At 41.9% G+C, this 22,852-nt stretch overlaps 1 protein-coding gene across 3 annotated transcripts in view; it reads left to right on the forward strand.

Moving 5' to 3' along the window:
- Positions 1-22,852, forward strand: part of GNB1 (G protein subunit beta 1) — a 102,227-nt gene that overhangs the window by 48,771 nt on the left and 30,604 nt on the right. For 2 of the 3 annotated variants that reach the window (XM_055306837.1, XM_055306836.1), the window contains 2 exons: positions 2,262-2,310; positions 19,669-19,771. In XM_055306837.1, coding sequence (XP_055162812.1) covers positions 19,715-19,771 — 57 coding nt within the window. In that variant the 5' untranslated portion in view covers positions 2,262-2,310; positions 19,669-19,714. The remainder of the gene's footprint in view (positions 1-2,261; positions 2,311-19,668; positions 19,772-22,852) is intronic. The other variant, XM_055306838.1, reaches the window with a different exon arrangement.

The raw sequence follows: 22,852 nt of genomic DNA on the forward strand, positions 1-22,852 counted from the left end.
TTTACTTAGGATAGTCACAGAGAGAGAGAGAGAGAGAGAGAGGCAGAGACACAGGCAGAGGGAGAAGCAGGCTCCATGCACCGGGAGCCCGATGTGGGATTCGATCCCGGGTCTCCAGGATCGCGCCCTGGGCCAAAGGCAGGCGCCAAACCGCTGCGCCACCCAGGGATCCCTTATTTACTTATTCTTGAGAGACAGAGAGAGAGGCAGAGATACAGGCAGAGGGAGAAGCAGACTCCATGCAGGGTGCCTGATGTGGGACTCGATCCTGAGACTCCAGGATTGTGCTCTGGCTTGAAGGCAGGCGCTAAGCCGCTGAGCCACCCAGGGGTCCCTCCTCTCTCTTTTTTGAGGTAAGATTCGTATAACATTAAAGGAACCAGTTTAATGTGGACAATGTAATGTCATTTAGCACATTCACTATGTTGTGCAACCACCAGCTCTGTTTCGTTACAGAAGATTCCTTCTTCCCAAAGGGAGCCCTATACCTGTTAAGCAGCTTTCATCCCACACACGCATACACAGAGCCCTTAGCAACCGCTGCATTCTGTCTCTGTGGATTTGCCTCTTTCAAATAAACAGAATGTTTCATAATTCATATAAAATGGATATTTCATATAAATGGAATCATATACTTGATGATCTCTTGTGTCTAGCTTCTTCATGTAGCATAGTGTTTTCAGGGACCATCCATACTGTATTGTGGCAATATTTCACTCCTTTTCATGGCTGAATAACATTTATTTATCTATTTATTTATTTATGGACATTGGGCTCTTGCCACCTTTTGGCCATTATGAGTAGTGCTGCTATGAAATGTTTGTACGTGTGTGAATACCAGTTTTCAGTTCTTTAAGGTGTATGCCTATGAGTGGGCTTGCAGGATATGTCAAATCTGTTTTTTAACTTTTTGAAGAACCTCTATATTATTTTCTTTCCACACTTTTACTGACAGAAAAGCTTGCACTAGCTCATAATACATACAACATAATTACAAAATAAAACTATTTTGTGAAATAAATGCCTTAGAATTCATAATTCAGCTGGAGGACATTTCAGCTTGTTAATATTTCTCCTGATCTCCAGACCCATGTATCACTAGGAGTTTTAGACTCACGAGATGGTGACTCCATCAATAGGCAGGTGGTAGGTAGTCTGTGAAACATCCAGAATGGGATTTGGGCTGGGGGTGGGGGTGCTTTTCATTCCTAGTTTAATTTGTTTTTTTTTTTATTTTTTTTATTTTTATTTTATTTTTTATTTATTTACTTATGATAGTCACAGAGAGAGAGAGAGAGAGAGAGGCAGAGACACAGGCAGAGGGAGAAGCAGGCTCCATACACCGGGAGCCCGATGTGGGATTCGATCCCGGGTCTCCAGGATCGCGCCCCGGGCCAAAGACAGGCGCCAAACCGCTGCGCCACCCAGGGATCCCTAATTTGGAGAGATCACAAAAGACTATTTAAATGTTTTGAAACTTAGTTTCTGAGAAAGAACAAGCAGATATTCCAGAAGAAATCTAGAACTAAGTGTGCTTTGGTTCTGGGAGAGCAGAATCAAAGGCTCTTCCGGAGGGCCTCCTGGCTACCAGGGCTCAGGCTGGTGGTGTGAATGGCCCCAGGGGTGGGGGTTGCATGTGTACCCTAGTAGACCAGTCACACTTGGAAACTGTCTAGGCCTTCTTTGTGATTCAGGTGAGGTCCTTTACATGTTGAATGGCAGAGTCTGGGTAAGAGTACTTTGATAGATTCTTGAATTGCAGTGATTGTTTTTACTGTTACTGTAATTTTTCTAATAACATGCCTTCTCCATAGTACTGTTCACTTGGATTCAAAGTATTTTCCATGAGGCATTGCTAAGGATTTTTTTTAAAGATTTATTTATTTGTTTGTTTGTTATTTATTTATGATAGAGAGAGAGAGAGAGAGAGAGGCAGAGACACAGGAGGAGGGAGAAGCACGCTCCATGCAGGGAGCCCGACCTGGGACTCGATCCCGGGTCTCCAGGATCACGCCCTGGGTCAAAGGCAGGCGCTAAACCGCTGAGCCACCCAGGGATCCCCATTGCTAAGGATTTTTAAAAAGAAATTGAGATCAGAGTTCTTTTCCACACGGGAAAGCCAAATACAAAGTAGTAAGTGAAATGATTTGGGGCAAGAAATGGTGATAGGGAAGGGATGATTATATACTCCTTCAAATGTATGGAATGTTCCTCGCAACCTGAATGCAATGTATATATAGCCTTTTCTCTGTCTGTTGCAGACAATTTTTCATGCATTGGAGACCAGACCAGAAGCACTTCTGAATTAAGGTAATGTTGGTGTAATTGATCCTTGTCAGTCTTTAAAGTACAATGTTTATTTTTTTTTTTTAATTTTTATTTATTTATGATAGTCACACACACACAGAGAGGGAGGCAGAGACACAGGCAGAGGGAGAAGCAGGCTCCATGCACCAGGAGCCCGACGTGGGATTCAATCCCGGGTCTCCAGGATCGCGCCCTGGGCCAAAGGCAGGCGCCAAACCGCTGCGCCACCCAGGAACCCCCTAAAGTACAATGTTTAAATTTCTTCAGGGTTTCTTATTTTTAATGATTTGCTTTTTTTTTTTTTTTTTTTTTTTTTTTTTTTAGTTTTGCCCATCTCGTTTTTAAGCCTATAGTTGGTGTTCAGAACAGTTGTTCCTGGGAAGCATGTTTTTTTGAAAGGCTCTATCCAGTGTTCAGAAAGAAGCATTAAGGTCCCAGAGATTATGGTTCACATTCTGGATAAGAGCAGAATTTCTCCCAACTTTTTTCATTAGAAAACAGGAGAGCCTTCTTTTCAAATCAGATCTTAGTTAGAATAACAGCAGACGGTAGAAATAAAAGTGAAGCCACGTGACTCAGAAAAAAAGTCCCCATAAATTTGTGTGAGGTGGGAGTGATAAAGCAAATGTGACACAAGGTCAGGGGTCAGTGAATCTAGTTGAGGGTACACAGTTTTTTGTAATTCTTACAACTTTGTAAGTTGAAAGGTTTTTTTTTTTTTTTTTAAGATTTTACGTATTTGAGAAAGCAAGACTGCACACGCAGGTGGAGAGAGGGGCAGAAGGGGAGGGAGAAGGAACGGGAGAGAGTCCCAAGCAGACTCTTCCCTGAGGTGGGAGCCCAACGTGGGACTTGATCCTCTGACCCTAAGATCACAAACTGAGCTGAAGCCAAGAGCCAGACATTTAACTGAGTGAGCCACCCAGACAGCCCAAGTTGAAAGAACTTTGAGGGATGCTTGGGTGGCTCGGTGCTTGAGTTACCTGCCTTTTGCTCAGCTCATGATCCTGGGATCCCGGGATTGAGTCCCACATTGGGCTCCCTGCATGAAGCCTGCCTTTCCCTCTCCTGTGTCTCTGCCTCTCTCTGTGTGTGTCTCTCATGAATAAATAAATAAAATCTTAAAAAAAAAAGAATTTTGAAAAGCAAAACTAAATTAGGGGCACCTGGGTGGCTTAGTCGGTTAAACATCTGTATTTGGCTCAGGTCATGATCCCAGGGTCTTGGGATCGAGCCCCATGTCGGGCCACCTGCTCAGCAGGGAGCCTGCTTCTGCTTCTCCCTCTGTGTGTGCGTGTACACTGTCTCTCAAATAAATAAGTAAAATCTTTAGAAACAAACAAGAAAAAGCAAAACTATATATATATATATTATTTTTAATTTTTATTTATTTATGATAGGCACACAGTGAGAGAGAGAGAGGCAGAGACACAGGCAGAGGGAGAAGCAGGCTCCATGCACTGGGAGCCCGACGTGGGATTCGATCCCGGGTCTCCAGGATTGTGCCCTGGGCTAAAGGCAGGCGCCAAACCACTGTGCCACCCAGGGATCCCTATATATATTTTTTTTATGCAAAACTATATTAAATGACTTCATTGCTTGAACAATTGGTTGTCCCTATGCAGAAGGTGAATTTGGCACCTAGACAAAAAAAGTGAGTCATAGAGCTTAAATATTAACCCTAAACAGAAGATATTGAAGATTGTTAAGACTTTGGGTTTGGCAAAGATTTCTCAATTATGACATCAAAGATATAATCCATAAAGAGAACATTTATAGATTAGACTTTGTCAAGATTAATAAAAGCCTCTGCTCCGGGATCCCTGGGTGGCGCAGCGGTTTGGCGCCTGCCTTTGGCCCAGGGCGCGATCCTGGAGACTCGGGATCGAGTCCCACGTCGGGCTCCCAGCACATGGAGCCTGCTTCTCCCTCTGCCTGTGTCTCTGCCTCTCTCTCTCTCTCTGTGACTATCATAAATAAATAAAAATTAAAAAAAAATTAAAAAAAAAAAGCCTCTGCTCCTTCAAAGACACTGTTAAGAGAAAGAAAAGACAAGCCTCAGGCTGACAGAAAGTGCTAACGTGACATGTCCTAGATGAGTTGTATACGGCATAAGTAAAGAACTCTTAAAATTCTTAAAATTCAATGTGAAGGAAGCAAGTGATATGAACAGACACTTCACCAGAGAGTATATATAGAGAGATAGCAGATAAGCATGTTTGAAAAGATGGCTAAAATCATTAGCTGTTGTGGGATGGAAATTAAATCCATAAGGAGATACCACTGTCCAGCTCCTTGATGGATCAACAGGTGATTGCATCCAGTACTGACGAGGACATGCAGGAACCAGACTCAGGCACTGCTTTTGGGGTGAAAATGGTGTAAGCACTTTAAAAACAGTTTGACGGTTTCTTAAACTGTTAAGCATATACCTACCATATATGCTCCACTCCTCAGTGTGTCCCAAAGAGAAACGAAAGCAGATGTCCATATAAAGACTTGTACACGCAGTAACATGGCTAAGTGTCAAAATAATGTCACGTGAACAGAGCCAGACCATAAGAAAGTAGATACGATATGACTCCGTGTACATAAAATTCTGGAAGTGCACACTGGTGCAGAGTAACAGAACACAAGATGAATGCTGCCTAGAGGAGGGAATGAGTGGACTCCAGATGGGCACAAGGAAGACTTCTGGGGATAATGGGTAGGTTCATTACCTGAATTGTGTTGGTGGTTTCAGACATGTGTTAGGTATTAAGTTGTACATATTTATTGTGTGACTTGCACTTCAATGAAGATATTTTATGTTTTAAAAACTAAATGAACGGGGTACCTTGGTGGCTCAGTGGTTGAGCCTTTGGCTCCAGTCATGGTCCCGCATCCCTGCATCTCTGCATTGAGCTTCCTGCTCAGTGGAGCATCTGCTTCTCCCTCACCCCCCATTCTCTCTGTCTAAAGTCTAGGATAAAAAAAACAGGGGGCACCTGGCTGGCTCATGGTTGAGCATCTGCCTTCAACTCAGGTCATGATCCCAGAGTCCTGAGATCGAGTCTCACATCAGGCTCCCCACAGGGAGCCTGCTTCTCCCTCTGCCTGTGTCTCTGCCTCTTTCTTGTCTCATGAATAAATAAATAAATATCTTTTAAAAAATAAAAACAAATTAAAAACTAAATGAACAATTAGAAAGTGATGAACCTGGTGAACCCCTCCCTGTTTTCACTGGTTGCCACTGTTAATTGTGTCCTTAATTTCTGCAGTGGGGCCTACTCCACTGACAGGTAGTCTGGCAGATAAAGGAAGAGGTAATTTTCTTAAATCATTTTAGGCCATAAAATCTTGCTACCATTTTTACAAGTCCTATTTAGTGAGAATTTACTGTAGTTCAATTTTTGATCAAATAGTATGTTCTGGGTTCTTTGCTTAACTTTGGAAGCAAAAAGATGCCAAAAGCTAACGGGGTGAGATACAGAACATGTATATAACAGTGGTTTTCATGGTGCACCAGACATAGGATTGAGGAGAAAGTCTCACTGGCCATTTCCTGTGATTCCAGAGGGAGAAGTGACCTCAGTGAATATAATGCCTACCTGCTCTCCAATACCAGCTCCTCCTGATCTTTTCATCTTGTTCCATGAACTGCCCTTCCCCAAGTAATGTACAGTCTCCCACCACTGTTACCCCTGATTGCCACCATCTGCTGGGTGGGTGATTGGTCAGATGGTGCACAAGAGGTGATGCCAGAGGGAATGGCATACCGCAGAATGGATGTATGGGAACTGTGCCTCTCTTGGTTTCTGATTGGGAGGACAGGGATTGGCTTTGTAGAGGGAGAGCCCGATTCCTGCTTTTCTAGAAAGATGCTGAAGTGAATTCACCCCCCAGTTGAGGCTCTCCCATGAGAATGAAGAGATGAGGAAGGGCTCAGTACTCTGCTGGCCACTGTGGTAGTTGGTGGCCAGTGGACAAGTGTGATTGAGGAGCATTTGGAGTGAGGCTAGTCCAAATTGAAATGTAAAATACACGCTGGATTTAAAAAACTTAGCATGACACATGAATGTGAAATATTCATTTATAATTGTTTTATATTGTTTACATGTTGGAATAACATTTTTGAGACATTGGTTTAAATAAATATATTATTAAAATTACTGTTAACCTGTTTCTTTTTACTTTTTTAATATGGATACTAGAGAATGAAAACATTTTTTTTTTTTGAAAACTTTCATATGTGGTTCACATTGTGTTTCTGTTGGACAGCACTGGCAAGCTGATTGAATGAGATATAGGAGCCTGTGAGTGTGGGGGCTGGTGAGTGATATCCAGAAACTCTTACACCTATTGAGGAGGTTCTCCTGAACTGATGATATTTAGCTGGAAAGCAATTTTAAGATGCTTCCCCTAAAAGTGGAGAAACTAAGATCTCTTACCCCTGATGGAGTGTCTGCAACAGGAAGAAGAAAGGTCTCCACACTCTCCAGGTCAGAAGGCTGTCTTAAAGTGTTAACTTCTGTTGCATCAGTGTCAGAGAGCTTGCCCTGGTGGGGTGATAGTGGGTGCAGGTGACAAGGAAGTGAAACTTTTTTTTTTAATGGCCCTGTGAACATTGCCAGCTAGTTGGACTGTACAGTGCCTGGCATAGGTAACTCAGGAGGTAGCCTGCAAGCAGAATCGTGGCCTTGCCTTTTGTGACTCCATCTACATCTCTTGTTTACCATGTGTACCATTGATAGGACCTCTTCCTGAGATGGTGAAGACATGTGTGAGGACACAGCATGTGCTCCTGAGTCACAGCTATAACCTAGGAGTAGATTGTAAAACTGTTACTTCAAAGTGCTTAGGTATTCAAGTGGTGAAACCATAGAGACTTTCTGAGTCAGATCCTTAGGAGGACATTTGACTGTTGCTCTTTTAGATACTGATTCCTGAGGACAGAGTTTGTGTTTTTCACCATGGTGTCCTCTGTCCATAGCAGGTGGTTAATAAAACCAATGTGAGTGAGTGAATAAGGTGTTTGTCAAGCAAGGCTAATAGTGCCTCTAATAAAAGAATAATTCTGGTTCTTTGAACTCAAATTGGACATGACGCCTGATCAGGAAGCAAGTAGGCTGCGCCTGTTAACCATTGCAACAGAAATGATCTGATGTTGTATCACAGCATTGTTTGATGAAAATGAAGACATATTCAGAAGAAATTAATATATATTGATGACTATGAGTCATGCTTTCGGTTTCTGTAATTTTGGGGGTTGATGCAAGCTACAGGCTCTCTGAATTTATAATCAGTTTTGAGAAGAACAGGTTAGGATGGCTCTGCTCACCTAGACATTGGTTCCCTGGGGTGTCAGTTAGATCATCTTTGACCCCTGTCAATAGGAATGTATTTATGCAGCCTGTACGTATGTGTTTTTCCTCTCATGGCCTGCATTTCAAACCGTGGACAGTCCTTGGCCATTGCCTTCAGGTGGGAAGGAAGAATCATGGCAGCCTTAGAGGACAATGTAAAGACAGCCTGGGCACAGGTGGAGAGTCTCCATGAATGAGCTTATACATCTGGCTCTGGAAGAGGCACATCAGAGGAGCTGCATATTGGGGGCAGAAGGGCTGTTATAAGTTGAGGGATATTTGGCAAGGAGTGGGAGAGTGTGAAGGATGTCCCTAGAAGCTCCTGGGCAGAGACAAGCCATCATCAGCATGTCGCACTTCCTTTGGCTTCCTGGGACTTGTAGGGCAGGGGCTGGGTAAGAGACCGAGGCTGGAGCTGGGGTCTCTTCCCCTTCCATGAGACCCCCCCCTCCAGGAGGCAGCACTGCAGAAGAGGCTCTGGATTCAGTTCTCGGACTCTGTCAATTGCTGGGAGGTCCCCAAGGGTCCTCCAGGTTCAGTTTGGTGTTCTGCCAGCTAGAAATATGAAGTGGACAAAGTTTCAAGTTCTTGTCTAGTTCAAGTTTAAATAAGCCTGAGTTTTTTTTTAATTTTTTTTAATTTTTTTTAATTTTTATTTATGATAGAGAGAGAGAGAGAGAGAGAGAGAGAGAGAGAGGAGGAGGGAGCAGAGACACAGAGGGAAAAGCAGGCTCCACGCACCGGGAGCCCGATGTGGGATTTGATCCCGGGTCTCCAGGATCGCGCCCTGGGCCAGAGGCAGGTGCCAAACCGCTGCGCCACCCAGGGATCCCCAAGCCTGAGTTTAAAATTATTTAGTACAGATAGAAAATAATAAAGTACCTTCTTTCCTGGCCTCTTTGGTCTCGGCTGCAGACAGTAGATGATGAAGGGGTTGCTGTCATTTGGAAAGTGTTCTGGTAAGCTGCACACTTGCCTACTGCTGTGTCTCTGAGGCCTATGGCCTTCAGAAGTCAACCTATGGTAAATGTGGCGGCTCTGCCATACGGAAAGGACCTTGACCTGGAGTATCAAGGCTGAAAGATGGAACTGTTAGTATTAGTCCAGTGAGCCAACTAAAAATTGTGCACTGCAGATTTAGGTCTGGATTCCATGAAGGATCAGCACCTCAACCCAAGAGGACAGCTGTCACGGCACCCAGCTCCTCATAAGGATTTCAACAAGTAGTCACACAATAAATGTTCTTGTTTAAAAAATTATCGGGAATCCTGGGTGGCTCAGCTGTTTAGCTCCGCCTTCAGCCCAGGGCGTGATCCTGGAGCCGCGGGATCGAGTCCCACGTCAGGGTCCCTGCATGGAGCCTGCTTCTCCCTCTGCCTGTGTCTCTGCCTCTCTCTCTCTCTCTCTCTCTCTCTCTCTCTCTCTCATAAATAAAAATTTTTAAAAAATAAAAATAAAAATATTTTATTTATTAATGAGAGACACACAGAGAGAGACAGAGACAGAGACACAGCCAGAGGGAGAAGCAGGCTCCATGCACCGGGAGCCCGACGTGGGATTCGATCCCGGGTCTCCAGGATCGCGCCCTGGGCCAAAGGCAGGCGCTAAACCGCTGTGCCACCCAGGGATCCCTAAATAAAATATTTTTTAAAAATTAGTATAGTCATAGGATACAGTTAACCCTTGGGTGACGTGGCAATCCCCCAGTTCATGCGTTGATAATCCGCATATAACTTCTGAGTTTCCAAACACATAACTACTGAGAGCCCACTGTTGACCAGAAGCCTTACGGACAAGTCAATTAACACATACTCTATAAATGTGTTATATACTGTATTCTTAGAATAAAATTAGCTAGAGAAAAGAGAACATTACTAAGGAAATTACAGGAAAGTGAAAATCTATTTACAGTACTGCCCAGCATTTTATTTATTTATTTATTTTTAAGATTTTAGTTATTTATTTGAGAGAGAGCACAAGCAGGGGAGAAAGGGAGAGGCAGGCTCCCTGCTGAGCAGGGAGCTTGGTGCAGGGGCTCGATACCAGGACACCAGGGTCCTGACCTGAGCCAAAGGCAGATGCCCTACCCACTGAGCCACCCAGGCGCCCCCTGTATATTTTTTTAAGAGTGATTTATTTATTTTAGAGAGGGAGAATGTGCAAGCAGGGGGAAGGGCAGAGGAAGAGGGAGAAGCAGACTCCCCAATGAGTAGGAAGCCCATCATAGGACTCAATCCCAGGTCCCTGGGATCATGACCTGAGCTGAAGGCAGACACTTAAACCAACTGAGCCATCCAGGTGCCATAGATTGAATTTAAATATGTTCTGAAGTATAAATTCTTTATTTTTTTTAAAAAAAGATTTTATTTATTTATTCATGAGAGACACAGAGAGGGGGGCAGAGACACAGGGAGAGGGAGAAGCAGACTTCATGCAGGGAGCCCGACAGGAGACTTGATCCCGGGTCGCCAGGATCACACCCTGGGCTGAAGGCGGCGCTAAACCGCTGAGCCACCTGGGCTGCCCTGAAGTATAAATTCTTTGAAGTATTTTTTAAATGTAGCATTGCATGGCAGCTTGTATATAATTTGCACGTATAGGTAAAAATAGTGTCTTCTGAGTAATGGGTTTATTTTATTTTATTTAAGATTTATTTATGATAGACCTAGAGAGAGAGAGGGAGGCAGAGACACAGGAGGAGGGAGAAGCAGGCTCCATGCCGGGAGCCCAATGCGGGACTCAATTCCAGGACTCCAGGATCGCGCCCTGGGCCAAAGGCTGGCGCCAAACTGCTGAGCCACCCAGGGATCCCCTGAGTAATAGGTTTAAAGGGATGTTGCTAAAAAATAAAATTAAGAAAAAAATAAAGGAATCTTCAATTTGTAATTATTGATATTGCCACCTCAGTCAAGCACATCTCTGTGTTTAGAGGGGGTAGGGGTATCTTACAAAATTGATTTGTCTTGCTTTTGGTTGTAAGAGAAACTGCTCTACAATCTCCATAGAGCTGGATTACTTTCTTGTTGTTGCCAGGTGCGTGGTTGATTTTTGTCAGACAGTTCTTTTTGGTGCACATAGGCTCTATTATGACTCCTCACTTGAACATTGGCAGAGAGCTGGGAAATTGGGGGCGTGTGTGTCAGAGTGGTGTTGCAGCTGTTCACAGGGCAGCAGGCTTTTCCACTACATTGGTGTCAGGGTTGAGCACAGACTTCTAGAAGGACACGTTAATTAATTTATTAAAAAAAAAAATAGAAGGACACGTTAGGTTCCCAAAAATTCAGTTTAAGTATGAGTGGCATTTGGCTACTGGTAACTTCATGAATTATCTATGAAGGTTTTGTTGACATTTGAAAAGTGTAAGAACTTTTATTTTTGAAAGGTAGTAAACTGAAGTGAGTGAGGTTCCTCCTGTTTTCTAAAATGTCAGCTGGGGACCCAGGGGCGTTCAGATTCTTTGTAGGGCTAATAGGTACATTCAGCATATGTAGAGATTGTTTCTTACGTCTTATTTTTCTGTTTACAGAAAAGATGATTGTTGTGTGAATTTATTTCTACTGAGGATGATTAAGTTTTTTACTTTGTCCTAATGCTTTAGGGGATGTGCTTTAAAATGGGGTTAAGCAGTAAATTAAGAAAATTAAACTCCATTGTCCATAAATGTAAAGTGTGCAAAGGAGAAGTTGCTTGTGTATGCATTATCTAATAGTAAGCATTTAAGTAGGGGGCTGTTTAAAATTTGCATCAGAAAATTGAGAAGCAGGGAAATCTGAGGAGACATCCGAGATGTTGAGGGCAGACTATTTAAATATACTGCATCCTAATAGAGTACTTTTCAAATAACATGTAAAAGTTTGCTGGATCGTTAAACCAGAGCCAAATGAGGGTGTAACACGTGGTTGCATTTCCTTTCTGTATCTTCATTACCATCTGGCTCCCTATATAAAAACTAGTTATGGTTTACTTTTTATTTCATTGAATATTCTGGTATCTGATACTTTATAGAAGCTGATTTGGTGGTAATATATCATCAAAATAATGCTATTTTTTATCACTTTTGAAACATGGATATATAAGTCTCTAAGGTTGACCATTCTGTTGTTCAGACATATTTGGGAATTACTGGGATTGAGTTCTTCTCAAAACTGGCTGAAGTGGCAGGCAGTCTGTGTCATTGCAGGAAAAAGTCTGAGGACACTGCATGATCTGCCTGGAGGATGCCTGTGTTCCCAGACTTTTTTTTAAAGGTTTTATTTATTTAGGGTGTCTGGGTGGCTCAGTCTGTTAAATGTCTGCATTCGGTTCAGGTTGTGATCCCAGGGTTCTGGGATTGAGCCCCATATTGGGCTCCCTACTTCACAAGGAACCTGCTTCTCCCTCTTACTCTGCCTGCCACTCCTGCTTGTGCACTCTCTCTCTCTGTAAAAAACAAAACAAAAAACTTTTTTTTTTTTAAGATTTTATTTATTTGTCAGAAAGAGAGAGAGAGCTGAAGAAGAGGGAGAGAGAATCCCAAGCAGACCCTGTGCCCAGTGTAGAGCTCAGTGTGGGGCTCCATTCCACAACTCAGAGATCATGACTCAAACCAAAATCAAGAGTCAGTCAGTCAATTGACTTAGCCCCCCAGGTGCCCCTGTGCTTCCAGACTTCTAAATCAAGAGGCTTATGACAGATTTAACATAGGCTTATAATACAGTCAGACCATACCAGGAAATACTGACTTTGAAAAAATGTATTATGGGAATGTTCAAACGTAGATAAAAAAACATGTAATCACTCATCTCCAACATTTACATTATTTTTCTAATTTTGTTTAATCTTCTCCCTCCCTCCTTCCTTCCTTTTTATCTTGGAGTACTTTATTTTTATTTTCTTTAAATGTATATTTTTTAATTTATTCATGAAAGAGACAGGCAGAGACACAGGCAGAAGGAGAAGCAGGCTTGGGATCATGACCTGAGCTGAAGGCAGACACAACGACTGGAGCCACCCAGGTGCCCCTATTCTGGAGTATTTTAAAGCAAATCCCAAAATCACATCATTTCACGCATAAGTAAGGAATATTTCTAACACTATGGACTTTATTCCCACTGTGACACCAAACAAAGGAACAGCAACTCTTTCATGCCACCAAACACCCAAACCAGATTCAGATTTTCTGATTTTCTCTAAAATGTGTATGTTTAGGGATGCCTGGGTGGCTCAGTGGTTGAGCATCTGCCTTTGGCTCAGGGCGTGATCCTGGGGTCCTGAGATCAAGTCCCACATTGGGCTTCCTGCATGGAACCTGCTTCTCTCTCTGCCTGTATCTCTGCCTCTCTCTCTCTCTCTCTCTCTCTCTCTATTTCTCATGAATAAATAAACACTTAAAAAAATAAAGTGTGTATATTTGGATTTTGAATAAGATCCATCATCTAACATTAAAAAAAAACTTAATGAAAAGTTGAAGTAAATACAAAAGTTAATAGTATAGGAACTTCATCATCAAACTACAACAATAACCAACTCACAACCAATCTTGTTTTATATATATGCCTTCGCCTGTTTTCCTCCTTTTTGGTTGTTGTAAAGCAAACTTCATTTGAAGTTTTCTTAGATATGTTGCTGTATACTTCTAAGTGACAGCGAAGGCTGTGGATAAGTCCTGGATGGAGTGTCCACACTGTGGATCTGCTCAGGCATATCACTTGTTTACTGAGCCTGGTGTCCTTGTTCTGCTTTGTGCTGCTCCCCGTTTTGTCAGGGCAGTAAGAGTGTAACATAAGGAGAGGTTATGTACTTTCTATTGCCCTTTAGATTTGCATGGTTGTAATTTGGAGATTAACTTGGATTTGGGAATGAATGAAAAATAGAAAAACTGATGAAATTGATTTAAATTCCTCATGCAAATACTTTTCTCTCAAAATGCTTCTTCAACTTTGAGTTGTGGTACTTTTGTGGCTGAGCTAGTTAGCCACCTTCTGCTTCATGTGATGGGTTGCTCAGTGGGGCTGGTTTTGATTTATGAAGTTTCAGAGATGTGTGAACATTGTGGGAAATCTCACAAACATAGTCTGGGGGTACTAGAAGAGGAAGTTGATAGAGGGAGCTGGTGCCACTCAGTGTCAATTGCAGGGAGAAAGAGAAGAGATCCACTGGCCCTGCAACTCAGCCAGTGAGAAGCCATCATTATGCTGAACCCCTGCTTCTCTCCAGTGGATGTTCATTCAAAACAACCCTCCCAGGTTCCTCCTTTCCTGTATTTGTTGGATTTGCCTTTGGATTTGCTGTGGCTTGCTTGTCCGGAATTGGCAATTCTCTGTTGTTCCCCAGTAAACCCATCTTTTGGTGGTAAAATAGCAGTTTTATTTTAAAAGGTTAACAGGTGCTACTGCTGTTACGTTTCAATGTAGCACCACCATGGCCCATGGGTATGCCAGTTGCTAATGTCTTGGGCTGCCCTCTCTTTGCCTGTGAAACCACATGTATGCATTGTGGCTGCTCTGTTGAAAGGTAAGTATACATCATAGTCTAATTGCTGAAAGGCTTATGGAGCACTTTCTAGCTGTCTCATTTAATTTTCATTTCAGCTCTGTGGATGTAGGTAACACCATTCGCAGATGGACCAGACTGAAAAGTGATCTAATGCCACAATTCTTTGTATATGGCAGAACCAAAACTTGGAATCATTTTTTTATATAATCACCCCATCTTGTCATTAACTTGGAGCCTGAATGTCATTGTTAGTGACTGTGGGGTTCTGGGGGCACCCTTGAAGTTCTTCCCATACCTTACTGGGGTCTCTGAGAGGGAAGTGAAGCGATGGGGGCCACCAGAAGCACGGTATATTGCAAATGTGAAGTATTTGAATAAAAAATTTGTGTTAACACTTTGACTTACAAAGGTACATTGGATTTAATCTAAATTAGGGTAGATCATATACTTTTAAGTTATTTAAATTTCTATGAAAAGTATATCTAGAATAGAAGTTCTAAATAAAAGCTAATGGCAATGTGGGTCATAAAGAACAGATGTGAGGCTCTCAGCAGGTCCTGTCTTAGTGGATTAGACTGGTGAATGCACTGAGTCAGCAAGGCCAGAGCTTAGCAGTGACTTTGGCACGGGAGAAGAGAAGGAGCCCAGGCCCTGGGAACCTGATGGTGGGGCTTTCAGAAGGCTCTGGGGATCTAAGGATAGTGAAGAGAAAAGCATAGTGACTTCATGTAAGTAAGACTTTTAAAATGTACATATTTTTTTTGTCCGAGTAACATAAACTGTGTTATCAATGCTTGGAAAATGAAGAGGAAAATATGGCCAATAATCTAACAAAATGCAATTAGTCTTTTTAAATGTCTTTTTTATACTAAAATATATTTATAATCTTGTAAAATAGCTAAGATTATTACACACAACTTTGATTTTGATTTAATATATGTCAGGCATTTTTCCAGGTGTTTATTCCATCTTCGTTATTGTTCTTAGCAATCTGTAATAGTTCTTTCAGTTAAAAGTTAACATCAAGTAATTTTGTTTTTAAAACTGAAAAGTATGGGCAAAATAATATGAATACTTCTTGGTTTCAGGGCCCAGATAACCTGTTAACATTTTTTTTTTGAAAGATAAAGTATATGCATAAAAGATAGTGTGAAAAGTAAAAGCTGCCCCACTATTTCTTTTTTTTTTTTAAGATTTTATTTACTTATTCATGAGAGACAGAGAGAGGTAGAGACACAGGCAGAGGGATAAGCAGGGTCCCTGTGAGGAGCCCCATGTGGGACTTGATCCCAGGACCTTGGGATCCCAGGACCAGGGATCAACCTGAGCCAAAGGCAGATGCGCAACCACTGAGCCACCCAGGCATCCCCCACTATTCCTATCATTCTCTGAAAACAACCACTATTAACATTTTCTCACATGCAGAGAAGAAACGTTCCTCTCATTAGCATAGATGTTTATCCTTTTTAGGTCCACAAAGAGCAACTCGTCATCATTTATACTCTATTCTGTACCTTGTCTATTTACCGTGTCCTCATAGAAGAGCATTTGGGGTAAGCTTTTAATTTATGGGGTTAGAACGTTTTTTGCTTCTTCTTACTTGCACTCTATTTGAGTATGTGTGCTCCTTGCTGTCCGTGGGCTGCCAGTTTCGCTTTGGAGGAGCATTGACTACCTGGTTTTCTGTGTTGTCCAGCCTCTTCATGCTCAGGCTCTAGTGCTGGGTCAGTGTCCATTGGCTTCGAGCAAAAAATGTGCACACATATCTCATCAAGGAGGTCCTAGACAGTGCCCACTCAGGGGCAGGAAGGCCAGGGTGCTGGAGATCCTGAGTACCCCTTCATCAGTGAAAGTCCATCTATCTATAAAAAAAAAAAACCTTCTTTTCCAGATTCGATTTCAGAAAATACACCTTTGACATGGAGAATAGAGAATGTAATTTAAAAAAATTTTTCAGATGTTTAACTAGGTTTCTCTTTCTCACCCAGCCAATAGTATAGATTAAATAGGGTCTTACAGGACATTTATTTTTATTGCTAGTAGCCGTAGGAATACCTGTTTTCTTAAGAATGAACAAATGGGGATTTTGAGTCTCTCTGTTGAGACTCAAATGTAGACACTGATTATAAAGGGATCTGTAATTAAAAGGTAGCATTAATAATTTATGCTATTTACTGATAAAAGAGAAATAGATCTGGTTTTGTTCTCTTTGCTCGTGAGTAAAGACTCGAGTCAGCAAGTATTGGTATGTTGCTTCTGAAATTCTGTGGAGTACTGAGTTAAATGGATCTTCTTGTTTTAAAGACACTTAGGTTTTCTTTTTTTTTTTAAATTTTTAAAGATTTATTTATTTATTTATGATAGACATAGAGAGAAAGAGAGAGAGAGGCAGAGACACAGGAGGAGGGAAGAAGCAGGCTCCATGCCAGGAGCCCGACGTGGGACTCGATCCCGGGACTCCAGGTTTGGGCCCTGGGCCAAAGGCAGGCGCTAAACCGCTGAGCCACCCAGGGATCCCCAGACACTTAGGTTTTCAATTAATTCATTTCTCTAGTTTAGAACAGTACAGCTGGGTGATGATTATCCTGATTGAATCCCGTATCAGGCTGTCTGCTCAGCAAGGAGCCTGCTTCTCCCTTGCCCTCTGCCCCCTACTTGTGCTTTGCTCTCTTTCTCCCTCCCCCTCTCTAGTGCACTCTCTCTCTCAAATAAATATATAAAATCTTAAAAAAAATAAAACTGATAATCTAAGATTTTATTTATTTTAGAGAGAAAGTGAGAGTGCTCATACGAGTCAGGGGAGGGGCAGAGGGAGAGATATTCCCAAGCAGACTCCCCACGGAGTACGGAGCCCCACATGGGACCCAGAAATCATGACCTGAACTGAAACCAAGAGTTGGACGCTCAAACGACTGAGCCACCCAGGCACCACCACCCTCTTAACAATACTTATTTAGGGCAGCCCAGATGGCTCAGCGGTTTAGTGCCGCCTTCAGCCCAGGGTGTGATCCTGGAGACCTGGGATTGAGTCTCATGTCGGGCTCCCTGCATGTAGCCTGCTTTTCCCTCTGCCTGTGTCTCTGCCTCTCTCTCTCTGTGTCTCTCATGAATTAATAAATAAAATCTTTAAAAATAAAAAATAAAAGTACTTATTATAAAACTTAACAATTCAGTTTTTACCCCATGACAACCATTAGCTGTTACTTTTCTTCAACATTGATTTTGGAAGGATTGAATAAAGTGGCTTTTTATTTTTATATATTTATTTATTTTAAAGATTCCATTTATTTATTCATGAGAGACAGAGAGAGAGAGAGAGAGAGGCAGACACACAAACAGAGGGAGAGGCAGGCTCCGTGCAGGGAGCCGGATGTAGGACTCTATCCCGGGACTCCAGGATCCCACCCTGGGCCAAAGGCAGTCACTAAACCACTGAGCCACCCAGGGATCCCCTGAGTAAAGTGGCTTTACAGACCTTCTTTACCATGAGGGGTAGGGTGGTGTTGCTGGAATAAGACTACCCCCAACCCTGCATAATTGTGTGTGAGGTGTAATAGGATTACATATAAATATGTGTGAGTGGTGGTAGGATGTCCTGGCTGGCAGAAAGAATACAAAGCAGTCCGTAAACTCAGAGGACACATCATCACAGCTTTTTGTTTTAAAAATTATCTTGTATTTTCTTGGCACTGTGACTGTTGCATACCTTAATATTCATAAATTGCAATTCTGGAGAGTTTGTATATAAAGACTGGAGAGAGTATTAACCATGATGTTACAGGGATAAAGTGTCTGCAGTGTAGCCTCTCCTACATCAAGCTTCAGCAGTGCTCCTTTTGGGGAGATATTCTTTGAAGCTTTCTACATGCTTCCAGCATCCACTTAAAATAATGCCTTTAGAAACAACTATTTTGGTCAGAAATATTTCTGAAACTGTGTCACCGTGTATCGCCTTCCCAGAGGTGCCTTCACATCCCATCCTGTCCCGATAAGGCCTTTCCTGATGGTTCTACAGACTTTGATTGAAGGTCAGTGCTAGCAACTTGAGATTGCTTTCTGGAGATTCAGCATGCACCGCAATCACCCCTCTGCCTCCTGCCTGTCCTGTTTTGTAGCTGTGAACAGGCAGCATAGCTGAAAGCAATAACTAACAAACGCACTTTTTAAATATATTCCTTATTGGCAAAGATATTTTTGTTTTCATCAGTAAGTATACATTAAGTTTCTGTAATGTAAGCCAGGTAAATTTATTTGAATGCTTTTGTGCAGAGTAGGGAAGTTTATCTAGTAACTCTTAACAAATAATGCTTCCTGGGTCCTCCAGACAATTTCCCCGAACCATTTCAATCTCAAGAAAATAGCTATTGTTAAATTAAGTGTCTGGTGTATATAATATTAACTCTGTCAGTTTTGCATAAAATCTCATATGTGTTTGCATTGGGTGTTGAGGCCCTTGGATAAGCAATATTTGCATGTAGGAGCTCATTGTAGTCTTAAGTGATTAAGAGAGGTTGGGGGATCCCTGGGTGGCTCAGCGGTTTAGCACTTGCCTTTGGCCCAGGGCGTGATCCTGGAGTCCCGGGATCGAGTCCTGCATCGGGCTTCCGGCATGGAGCCTGCTTCTCCCTCCTCCTGTGTCTCTGCCTCTCTCTCTTTCTCTCTCTCTCTCTCTCTCTCTCTCTCTCTCTTTCTCTATCATAAATAAATAAATCAATCTTTTTTTTTTTTTTAAAGAGAGGTTGGTGATTTTATCTTCAGCTTTGTGATACACTGGTCATAATTACCACTGATTTAACAGTCAGAAATGCAAACCCTGATTACCACATTCCCTTTAGAAAATAAGTGTCTAGCTTGAAGGGTGATTTTATTTTGAGTCTGATTTCAGGAACACTGTCTCATGAGACCGGGTTAGGGGTACTTGTACTGAGCCTAATTTGGCCTATGCCTGTAAGGATGGAGTTACTGCTTCTGAGTTTACTGGGATCTCAGGGCCCATTTTGGTGGGAGAGTGAGATGTCCCTGACCCAGAGGCTTGCTGGATACCACGCTGAGTCCTTTCAGAATTGCTCTGTAAACATTCTGACATCCTCTGTGGGGATCACGGGTTCAAGATTGTCAACATTGTATTGAGGTACTGGGTTGTCAAGTTGCCACTCTGCTCGTTTCCTGAACTTGACTACCCCTGGTTTTCTGTATGAGAGATCTTCTAGATCTTCTAATGTCAGTGTTATGTTCTTGGGTTTATAATGAGACTCTGATCCTTCATGAAAAATGCTTATCAGATTTTTCCTTTTTTAGCCCCCCACCATCTATTGAGTGGTCTGTTAGACATTGTCATTGTAAAAGCTAGTGGATGATAGTCATATTTTATTAATCCAGCCCTTGGTAGGCACTTTAGAAGTTCTGATGAATGCTGAAGAAAAGTGCTCTGACCTCTAATAAAATTACAGCTCTTAAAATCCCAATTTCCTTTTGTTGTCTGCTTTCCTAAGTTACTCAACCATTGTTTATTAATTTTTTTATGCTTGTATTTCTGTTTCAGATCTCAGATTCCTTGAGTTGGTATTGAAGAGCACTAGGAACCGAAGATGAGTGAACTTGACCAGTTACGGCAGGAGGCCGAGCAGCTTAAAAACCAAATTAGGGTAGGTAGCTACATGTGTGCTTAGCTTATTTTATAAATCATTTGGATTTCAGGTGAGATGTTTATCTGTTTTGGGAAAGGTGGATTTCAAAATAAGTATTCAGTGTTTTGGATTGAAACTGAATTTTCACTGGCCCAGGATTTGCTAATTAGAACCAGATATTTGGCCTAGCACATGGTTTTCAGGGTTTTGTTTTCCAGTATATAGTTAATACCTACAATGTTTTCATAGAATTTGTAAATGTCTCTCTATATATTATTTTCTTAACCTTGGGAATTCATTAATGACATTATTTTGGTCACTATGTAGAATGTGGTGTTTGCTTCCCTCCCTTGTGACTGTTGAGGACAGGAAACTTGTTTAAAAAAAAAGAGTATTAAAAAAAATTAAAAAATAAAAAAAAGAGTATTAACAACAATGGTGGAAGGTGTCTTAGGTGTGCCCAGGGTATCCAAGGATCCTAGGGTGGATGCTGGCACCTGCAAGTTTACGTAGGCTGTTAAATGAGAGCAGGCACATCTAGCCGGAGATACAAACACCTACATGTCATTTAGCCACCCTGTACAGCAAGTAGCTCCCAGAGTTCTACAGCTTTTAATCCCAGCCTGTCACTGGTGTGTGATGTTCCCCGTAGAGCCCATGTACTTCTGAAAAGGCAGGACTGGGAGGGATCTGAAGTCATGGATTCTGTTCTCCCATTTTGTGAGGCAGTACTTGAAATGAACACTTTCTAGAGAAACATTAAATACAAGTACTTTAAATAAATAGATAAATAAATAAATAAATAAATAAATAAATAAATAAATGTACTTGTACCTGTTCTCACACTGTTTATAAGAAGACTAAGAAAAGGAGGGGTGGACCCCCAGAAAAACCATCCTGAGGACATTGAGGCAGGTTTATGTCCATTTGATGAAGGGGCTTCTCAGGCCCAGCTCTTCTCAGAGCATCATTTTTCAGTATGTGTCTAAATAGCAGTTTATTTTTCTGAGTCCGCTGTAAGGATGGAGCCCAATCCCTTTCAAAAGGACCAGCTCTGTGTTCAGAAAGCCTGGTGATAACTGTGGAAAGGAGCCTCAGCATCAGGGTAGCCAAGTTTTTTTTTTTTAAGCTTGAGAAAAGATCATGAATTTTTTAAAGATCTACAGCCAAGAGAAAACAAAGTGTCTTTCAGGTTTTAAATCCTAACATTCAAATGATTGGATATAGCTCAATAAAAATAAGGAAGACTTGGTGTTTTTAGTGGTTTGCTCTGATCAGACTTGTTTAATATGGCTGTCTACCTTCCAGAATATAGAAATCAGAATTTTGTTTTTCTAGTAGCTATAAATTATTATTTAGAAGTTGTTCTTAGTGGATTTGGATCTGTTCATGGCAGATAAAGGAGGTTTGTGCGGCATAGGTGAAAGACATCCAAGTTTGGGGTGGGGGGCGGGGAAGAAAGCCCGAGAGTTAATGTTATATCTTTTCCCACTTTGTAGAGCCAGTTATACTGTGCAGGGCTATCCTGTAGCCAGCTGTGGGGTTTGAAAGTGTGAATAGAGGGGCGCCTGGCTGGCACAGTCGGGGAAGCATGTGACTCTTGGTCTGGGGGTTGTGAGTTTGAACCCCACCTTGGATAGAAAGATTACTTAAAATCTAGAAAAAATTAAAAATAAAAATGTGAAAAATATGTGGAATCCATTTTTAATAGATGTGGCCAGGTCAGTCAGAAGAGCATGCAACTGTTGATCTCAGGGTTGTAAGTTTGAGTCCCATGTTGGATGTAGAGATTACTTAAAAACAAAATCTTTTTGTTATTACTTTTTTTTAAAGATTTTTGTTTGTTTGTTTGTTTGTTTATTTATTTATTTATTTGAAAGAGAAAGAGTGCATGCACTCTTGAGTGGGAAGGAGGGGCAGAGGGAGAACAGACTCCCCACTGAGTAGGGAGCCCTTGCAGGGCTCTATCCCAGGACCCTGAGATCATGACCCCAAGCCAAAGGCAGACTTCCAACCAAGTAAGCCACCTAGGCACCCCCAAAATAAAATCTTTTAAAAATAGGTGTTTTTATTATTTCACATTCCTTTTTTTATACCAAGCCTTGAGATTTCAGTGTGTCCTACAGTGAACGACAGGCCTCAGCTTGTCTTACTATATTTCATGTTCTTGTGGCTCCACTCTGGACCATCCTGAGGATTGCTCCTGAACTGCAGCCTTCTGTACACCCACCAGCTCAGGCCAGTCTCAGGAGCTAATTAAGTCTGTGCTGGTTTCTTTTTACAGCACAGGGTCGGACAGCAAAGTCTATTGCACCAAATAGGTGACTTTCTTTCAGAAAGAAAAAATTAAAAAAAAAAATACCCTTTTTTTTTCCTGAATGCCCAAGAAATACATACTTGTTAAAGAATGCAGGGAGCAGGAAATCAAACAAGCAGTAGTGGATGATTCTAAGAGGCTTTGGTTTTTTTTATTTATTTATTTATTTATGTATGTATGTATGTATGTATGTATGTATTTATGAGAGAGAGAGAGAGAGAGAGAGAGAGGGAGGCAGGGACACAGGCAGAGGGAGAAGCAGGCTCCATACAGGGAGCCCGAATTGGGACTGGATCCCAAGACCCCAGGATCACGCCCTGGGCTGAAGGCAGGCGTTAAACCGCTAAGCCACCCAGTGATCCCCCGAGGCTTTGGTTTTCTTAGATTTTTTTTTTTTAAGCTGAAAGATGCCAAGGACCATCTCATCCCATTATTTATTTCTTTATGAATGCGTGCATGCAGGCTCCACATTCAGTGTGGAGCCTGGCACGGGACTTGTACTTGCAACCCTGTAATTAAGACCTGAGCTGAGATCAAGAGTTGGGCATTTAACTGACAGAGCCACTGAGGCAGCCCTCATCCCACTTTAGATTTTGAGGGAACACAAATTCTCAAAAAGATACTGTTCAAACCATTGCATGACTTAAAGTACATGAGCTAATTGATGGATTATAGAAAAACTCGGAAATGTACGGTGCAAATTGTTTACAAAGCCACTGTACCAACCCATGCAAGTGAGGAGACTCAGAGTTTGTGACAGTCCCAAGTATTAACTGTCCAGC

Source organism: Nyctereutes procyonoides, unplaced genomic scaffold, assembly GCF_905146905.1.
Source record: "Nyctereutes procyonoides isolate TBG_1078 unplaced genomic scaffold, NYPRO_anot_genome, whole genome shotgun sequence".
NCBI lineage: Eukaryota > Metazoa > Chordata > Mammalia > Carnivora > Canidae > Nyctereutes > Nyctereutes procyonoides.